Source organism: Dendrobium catenatum, unplaced genomic scaffold (genome assembly GCF_001605985.2).
Source record: "Dendrobium catenatum unplaced genomic scaffold, ASM160598v2 original_scaffold_61322, whole genome shotgun sequence".
NCBI classification, from domain to species: domain Eukaryota; kingdom Viridiplantae; phylum Streptophyta; class Magnoliopsida; order Asparagales; family Orchidaceae; genus Dendrobium; species Dendrobium catenatum.
Genome location: NW_021379772.1, coordinates 860,957 through 869,303, shown reverse-complemented (window position 1 = coordinate 869,303; position 8,347 = coordinate 860,957). Strand labels below are relative to the sequence as shown.

The window sequence follows — 8,347 nt, the reverse complement described above, 5'->3', positions numbered from 1 at the left end:
AAAATCCTTATTGTAGCCTAGATCAATAATGCTTTAGAAGAAGAGAACATCGAGTATTCTTTTTAAATCAATTACAATTTTACATTATGCACATTGTTGATAAAAAACCGCATCTTTGCTAAACACAATAAATGCACAACGAAAACTTGAAGGAGGCGAACTTTACCGAGATGCTGAACTTTTCGTCCAAACCCACTGGTTCTACGTGTTCTGCTTCATGTGCGTTTGTTTCCGGGACGTCGGCATTCTCAAGGTTATCGGCTTCCTCCGAGACCTGCGAAAATATTGTCTGCTCATAAAAACCAACATCCTCCTCCAGATCAATCTCCATCTTCATCGGCATTTTCTCTGCGAAATTTTGGCTTTAAAACTTAATTTACAATTAATTATAATTAGTAATTATAATTAGCACTTAATTAAACATAATTAGTCTTAGCTAACTAATTATGGTTAATTAAATTTTAATTATAATTAATATAATTAACTGTAATTAAATTTAACTAATTATCACTAATTTTATAATTTAAACTAATTAATTATAATTAAAAATAAATAATAATATTAATTAAAAAAAAACCCCACCCTCTACCTTTCTCTCGGTTCGGGAGAGTTTACGGGATTTGGCCAAAGAGGCGCGTGAAAGGGAGTTGGTTACCTTCACCAACAGTGAGCTCCCGTCGTTGCTTTGAGATCAAAATGTCGGAACTTCTAGTCCGACAGGGAGAGAACGTCGGAGGAGGAGGCGAAGTCGGCAGCAAGGGAGACGAGAAAGAGGGAAAGAGGAGTGCCGGCTATGGAGCTTCTGCGGTTTTGACGGGATCGGGAGGAGGGAGGAGGAAGGGAGTTCGGGTATGGAGGTATGGATCTCTCCTTCTCTCTCTCTCTCTCTCTCTCTCTTTCTTTCTCTCTCGGGATCCGGCCAAACAAGCTCCCGAAAGAGAGAAAGTTACTTTCACGGCAGCAAGCTCTTGTTGCTGCTTCCGAACAAGATGTCGTAACTTCCGATCCAGAAGGAAGGAAGAGTCGACGGAATAGCGAAGTTGAACGGCACAGTGGGAGAGAGCGATCGTATGAGAGGGCAAGGCCTTGGCTGAGAGTTGTCGTCGGCCTGGGATCACAAGCAGGGAAGAGGCTTCGGGATTTAGAGATCGGAGAGGCTTCGGAAGAGGAGGGAGATCGTGAAGGGAGCAGAGCAGAGAAGTATCGGGGCCGTCCGAATGAGGTGATTTCTGCCTCATTTTAAAGACGCGGGCTGGGTTGCGATCGAGAGAAGAATTTCTGCAGGGATCGCGGGAAGCGACGCGAGCGGCGCCGAGTGCACAGTAATTTGACGGGATTCCAGCGGGATTTCGGCAGGGTTTCTGGATCCGATGGGTGCAAGGTATGTACACGGGATTTCTAGTTTGCTCTCTCCTCTCTTCTTCTCCTTTGGGTATAACATGAGGGTCAACAAATATCCTATTTCCCTTATCTACTTAGTCAAAGGAGGTGGTCGACCCAACCTGACAAAATGATCCTTGTCGGAAGTCATGGGTTGCTCGTCCAAGGGTACCTTGTAGACCTGAGTGAATATTTATCTAAGGAGATAAATTTGAAGTCACAGAGGGCTTTATGCCCTATCGATCATATCCTATTAATTCATTACTCAAGAATTTGAAGCCATTGGGGAGCATACGGGCTCTGTCTATGATCGTAATTTAATGGTGTTATTTGACAGCAAATTCACCCAGTTAGAGGGTCCCGGTCATAACCATGACATGTTTACCTCCTGCTTGTGTTTGGGTGCAAAGCACCCATTTTATTTTGTACAACACCCTGACGCTGTGTTCCTGAGCACCCCAAAGCTGAATGACAATGAGCAGAGCGCTGCAGCGGCATAGATACGATGCTGCAGCGAATCAAGACAAATGTTCAAGCACTGCAGTGCTTCAAACTGGCGCCGTGCTGCGAGACAGACTGGATGATTTTATTTTTATTTTTTTGGGTTGCAGTCCTTGGGGTTATTTTACTTGGCTTTCACTTATGTTATGGTGGGTTTGACATTGAGAATAGTGCATGTGAGAAGAGAAGAAGGGATATAGTGAGAGAGAAGAGAGATATGTTCTTATTTCTCCCCATTTTCATGGTGAATTTCTTGGTGTGGTGCGACTCCGTGGTTTTCCTATTTTGGGTTTTTCCATATTAAATATTGGTGTCATTTTTTTTTTCCGTTGCTTTTACTTTCTTGCTTGTTTCGTTATTGTGGTGTTTATTCATACTCATCCCCAATAAGACATTCGCTCTTTGTGAGTTGAAGTGATTTTCAAAATTTTCTATCTCGGCACACTTGCGAAGGTTGGATGTGTATTTTGCTTTAAGTATTTAGGTATTTTATTTCCATTTTAAACATCAATATCATTCACAAATACGTTAGAGTCAATCCAATGTATTTTATGGTAATTTGGAGGTAATTTAAATGTTTGGGATCCCCTCTGGTTGAAATTTTCTATCAACACGTCCATCATCAGGGTAGTTATGAGCAATTTTACTTCATTGGTCAAACCTTGTCAACTCTGTCTACTTGCCAGCAAAGGAACGCGTTTGTCATCGGCTTTATACCTTTATTAGTGAATTTTTCTTGTAATAGGCCTCAAAGGCCTAATATGAACTTATAAAATAAATATCTTGGTCGGCGATACGAGCGTATATTTGTTTGACGGTTCTAGCTGTGTTGACTCATTTCTATTCACATAGAAGGATCAGGCTTAAACTTAAGTTCATTTCTTGACCTGCGCAATATCCTCAAATGTTATGTATGTGTATACATCACGCTCATCGGGGCCATGCACGTATTTAATTATATGTATGCTTGTATATTGGCATATGCATTTGGGCACTGCTTAATAGTGCTTGCGAGATATATTTTACATTTTGTGACGTGTATATGCATGATGTGAATGCATTAGTATGCATTTCAATGCATGGGGATGTTTTTGCAACGTTCGAGTATGATTCATTGCAAAATTCTATTTAAAAGCTTATAAACGCCCTATGTCCACTTGTACGGATGTTGCGGATCTGATGACGTGGTTTAACAGCACGTTGAGCTTCATTTGTCAAACATCGGTCGTTCTATTTAGCTTATTTTGTCTTCTGTTAGCTGTAATTTTCTTTAATATTGAGCTTGCAGGAGTGCATTTCTGCTAGAAGGTACGTTGTGTGGTACGTCAGGGGCCTCCCACCTATCGCTTGTAAGCGAGCTGATTTATCTGGTGTAATAGCCTGACTCTGCCAGTTTACTGCCTCAATTTATCAGTAACCCGTAGCTTTTACTATGAATTCCCTGTTTTTGCTTACAGGTGAATTGTAGTGTTGCGTTGTTGCTTGTTTCTTTCTGCAAGCGAACTATCATGCACTAACGAATCTCTTATAGAAGCTTGTAGGTGCTCGCATTTATCACAGTTCTTTTTGTATTTGCTTGCAAATAACACATTGGGTATACGTAGGTTTTTTGCGGCGGCTCGTACATGCTTGCATTTGCTGCATACCAACCTCATTTACTTGTAGGGGATCAATGTATTTGTTTGACTTTGAATTGTTGTTGACTATAAGAGTGTCATTGCATTCACCGCTTATCGCTGATCATCGCCCATAGGTATATTATTATGCATAGAACGAATCTCCTATCATTGTTAGTAAGTATTCACACTCATCGTATGCTGCACTATGTGCATGTCTAAGGAGCTTCATTGTTTGTAGGAAAGTTGATGTGATCATTTGTATGTTGACGTTGACTGCCAGTAGAGTTGTATTTATTGCTAATTTTCCTATGCACATTGATCTTCAGGTTGCTATATTCACTTGCATGCTGGCTTCCTTGTGTTTATAGGAAATTAGTTCGTTTGCTTTCATGTTGATTTTGAATGCTTGTTGGACTGCTTTCACCATCAGTTTCTCTATGTTTGTTCGTTGGCAACTTACCACGTTCATTATGTTTTGACCTTCAATGTTTGTAGGGGACTGTTGCACTTATTTGCAAGCTAGCTATCAACGGTCGTAGGGAGACTACTACATTCACAGCCTATTGCTTGTTGGCAGATTAATATTCATATTTGACCAACCGAGTGTTTTTCTCTATGCTTGTTGGCAGATTATTTATGTGTCACAACCGAGTGTTTTTGCCGCCAAATGGCACCACTAAGTACCGGTTATGACCAGAGCCAATACGTTCCTTAGTTGCTTCAAATTCTTGAGACATGAATCAATAGGATATGATTGATAGGGCATAAAGCCCTCTGTTAACTAAGGTGGATTCAAATTTGGCCTCTTAGGATGAAGCAACTCATGGCTGCTGATAAGGATCCTTCTATCAGGTTGGGTCGACTACCTCCTATGACTAAGTAGACCATGGACCACGATGGCTCAGGACGACGGAACCATGGGATCTTGGTAGGGTCCATCATCCACTCCCCCACCATCCGCTTTAAGTGAAGGATGGTGAAATTTCCAATTTTAAATATAAAATCCTCAAATTCTAAGCCCATGCTGCTACTTTATGCTAGATACTATATATCTCTATGTGACTGATCGACGACTAGCTTTAATCGAAAGTTCTCTCTCGTTATAGGGAGGGGTAATTAATTATAGGAGCTTGCGCATATAGGAAACAAGAACTCAGATCATAAAGTCCTCGCAAAATGAGGACGAAATCTCTGGGTAGTGTCTTATCTACAAGCCCATCTGCCTTCCCAAAATTTACCCCGGAACTTAATTCCATTAAAACTCTCCATCGAAGAATATTAAAGCGAGCGGAGGCCGGGGCCGAATTTTCGGAGCCCACAATAAATTATTTTCTTTTTGTTGATCTTGTAGAGCGTTGGTGCTCTAAATGTTTGCATTATAATGTTATTTAGGAGAACGCATAATATCATTTATATCGAGATTTTTCAAATTAAAATAATAAATCAAATTATTAATAGCTAGCTAATCAAGCAAATAATTAATTCTTTACTCAAATAAATATCTTCCAAATTCCTGTTATCATGGCGGCAAAATCCAAATACGCGTTGTTGTAACCCGATGTCTATTTGCATGTTCATTAAAACAAAAATAATTCTGCCTTGAGCTCTTGTAAATGCTTTTTTGTTTGTGGTTAGTGGTGAACCGGGGAAGTGACAAGCCACCTAGAGAATCAATATGTTCACTGACTTTCTCTGTTTCTTTTTCTGGAACTGACCTGTTCTTTTCATCTATTGTTCTAAATCACCACTATTAGTATTTATGTTTTATATTACCTGCTCTTAGCATTTCATATTACAAATTTACAATGATAATAGTTGTGTTTTACAGTTCCTTTTTTACTCAGTTATTACCATTCCACTTCATTGTTTCACTTTTTTGATGACTGATGGTTTTAGTTGCCAATAAGCTTTGTAAAATAAAATTGAACTTTGCAGTTTGTTAGATTCCAAAACTTCGGGTTAGTAATGTTGTATTTAACTATCAGTACATTCCAATAGATGTTGTCTCCGTTGGTTTTGACTTCAATACTACACATTAGGTACTTAGAATATTGTAAATTTTCTCATAATACTGACAGATTTATGGAAATATTAGGGCAGAGGCAGAAGGGTATTGTTGCTAGATCGTCACTTCTGAAGCCTGGTGGTCCATTATCTTGTGAACTAGCACGCCATGCTGTCATACTGAAAGTAGATGACTGGGTGTTTTGTCATGGAGGCCTACTTCCTCATCATGGTAAAGCATGCTGCAACTGCTTTTTATTATGCTTTATTCATTTTTTGGGAATGTAACGATGGAATGAGTTCATTCCCTATCATAACTGTGATATTGAAAGTATTTTCAAGAACATGAAAAAAATGCTTAAACTGTGCTAACACTATGAAACTATGAATACATAATGCATGGTGATTTAGTATGAATGGAATTCAATAGGTCTGTAACAAGCCATAATACTCGTTACTAATAATGTAGAGTGTGACACAAATAAACATAACATTCATTCTCATTGGTGTTATGATTGCAATGCAAGAAACAGCAGAACTAGAATGAACATAGCCTGAATAGGAAGTTCAGGAAATAATACACTGTTTTTTGTTGTTTGTGTGTGAAATGGCCTTGCATTTATTTACTTGTTTTTTCTTGTAGAACCTAAAAGAAGTTGAATGGTTATTGTTCTGCTTACTTTGCATGCTCTGTAATCGATTCAATTTCCCTTTATGTAATTGCTTTTGAAACATGTTGAAAGAAGTTAACAATCATTGTCATATTGTCTAAGCCTTGGCACTAAAATGTTTTAGCTCTTTGCAGTGGCATATGGCATAGATAAAATGAATAAAGAAGTATCATACTGGATGCAAGGTCTGCATGAAAACAATGATGGCCCCCAAATTCCTTTTATAGCTACCAGAGGTTATGATAGTGTCGTTTGGAATCGATTATATTCAAGAGATACTACGGATATAGATTACAGGAGTTGGAAGGTACGCATATTTCCAAAGCTATCTGAAAGATCTAATAGGTTCTTATCTCTTTAGCAATTTGTACTGATAGTGAACTTGTTATTGCAAGTTGTTTTTTCTCATGTTGGATTGGATCTTGCTCTCAGATATCTTCTATTCTAGAAGAAACACTTCAGGCAGTAGGAGCTAAGCGAATGGTGGTTGGTCACACTCCACAGTTTAATGGTGCAAATAGGTGTGCTGTCTTTTGAGATTATTTCATTCCACAATTTATTTTTAGTTTCTAGTCTTCTCAATGTGTCCCTTTGGTTGGCATAATCCTCACTGCCACACTACAGCAAATACAATAAAAAAATATGGCGCATTGATGTGGGCATGTCAAGTGGAGTACTTCATTCAAGACCAGAGGTGCTATGTCCTGCAACCTTTTTTTATATATAAATGGAGAAATAATGCCACTTCGAAGCCTTTTAAATAACTTGTACAATTCAAGAGAGAGAGATTATTACTTGATCAGAACAAAAATAACCAGCTGAAAAAGAAGTGACCACTGAACAAATTAAAGAATTATAATCAAATAAAGCCAAAGAACAACTCCCAAAAATCAATGACAGTAGGGTCTAGATTTATGGTCCCAATTTTATCTTGCTAGTTATTTGTTATTAATTGTTGATATAATCCCAGGTGCTTCATTAATGGGGTTCATTTCCCACTATATTTTTCATTCTTGAAGTCAGGTTCTAGAAATAATAGATGGCAAAGCAAGGGTATTGAGGAAAATTGATGATTCAACACTCTCGCAGGCTATGGATTATCTATGAAGCATATTGATTGGTGAACTAGGATTGAAGCAGGTAGGGTACATTTTTTTAATTATCCTTTTTTTGTGGTTATAAAGTTTCATTCGATAAGTTCATGCTTAGCACCATGAAGGCAAGATGTACCATTCTATCTATCAATTATTAATTTGGATAACATCCCTTGAAAAGGCAAACTGTAATTAGTATCTTAAATGTATATGCCAGGATAAATTCATTAATAGATTACCTATGGTTTTCTTGTTCGTTAAAGTTTTTATGTACTACATTTAAAAATCTATGATCCTCTGAAGATCAATTTATGTTTGTTTATTTCAAATCAGAAGTCAGTCCACTCTTTCTTACAGCTGGGAACCTTTTTAGGCTTCGTTTGGGACGGCTTGCTTACTGCTTCTTAAAACAGCTTTTTAGTATATAAATTTTAATTTTTGCACTAAAAATTTATTTTAAGAAGCAATAAAAAAATCATCCCAAATGAAGCCTTAGTTTCATATCTTCTGAGCCTATTGGAACTTTCAACTAGTCTTTTCTTAGTTTCTGTAATTCAGTTCCTAATACTCCATTCAGGCGTTTGCTATTAATCAGGATAGCTCATAGTTTTGTTGTAAATATACTGAATTACATGCTGATTTATTTGCAGGATTCCTGGATAAGTTACTAAGTTGCTGGTTGTATATTCATCTTTAAAGGACCTATTTCATAGCGAATCTCTCAAATCCTACTTCGTGAAAGTATGCATTCAAACCATGGCGAGAGTAACCCCATAAACCCAGACAGGAAGCAATACGGCCATACGAAATGTAAAAATTTTCTTTGCAGATATTGTATATTCCTCAAAAGATTTAGGAAATAAGAAACACGATTGAATTATTTTGAAAAAAATAAAAGAATAAACTTAAAAGTTAAATTTTTCATGTAAAGTAGCACTGGAAATTTCTATTTTGAGGCCATTCTGTAGAGCACAAGTACTATTTATTTAACTGCAATTGTACAGTTGTGTGAACTTGTTTTTTTGAAGAACAAGGCTTGTGGAAACAGCCTTACTTAGCATCGCTTCTGTATGGAAAC

The 8,347-nt window shown here is 37.7% G+C and overlaps 1 protein-coding gene across 3 annotated transcripts in view; it reads left to right on the top strand.

Moving 5' to 3' along the window:
- Positions 1 to 8,316, top strand: part of LOC110112924 (shewanella-like protein phosphatase 1) — a 30,981-nt gene extending 22,665 nt beyond the window's left edge. For 2 of the 3 annotated variants that reach the window (XM_028691738.1, XM_028691739.1), the window contains exons 5-10: positions 5,601 to 5,736; positions 6,310 to 6,482; positions 6,608 to 6,696; positions 6,800 to 6,869; positions 7,199 to 7,315; positions 7,920 to 8,316. In XM_028691738.1, the coding sequence (XP_028547571.1) occupies positions 5,601 to 5,736; positions 6,310 to 6,482; positions 6,608 to 6,696; positions 6,800 to 6,869; positions 7,199 to 7,282 (552 nt within the window). In that variant the 3' untranslated portion in view covers positions 7,283 to 7,315; positions 7,920 to 8,316. Of the gene's footprint in view, positions 1 to 5,600; positions 5,737 to 6,309; positions 6,483 to 6,607; positions 6,697 to 6,799; positions 6,870 to 7,194; positions 7,316 to 7,919 lie in introns of all 3 variants that reach the window. The other variant, XR_003699523.1, reaches the window with a different exon arrangement.
- The last annotated feature ends 31 nt before the right edge of the window (positions 8,317 to 8,347 follow it).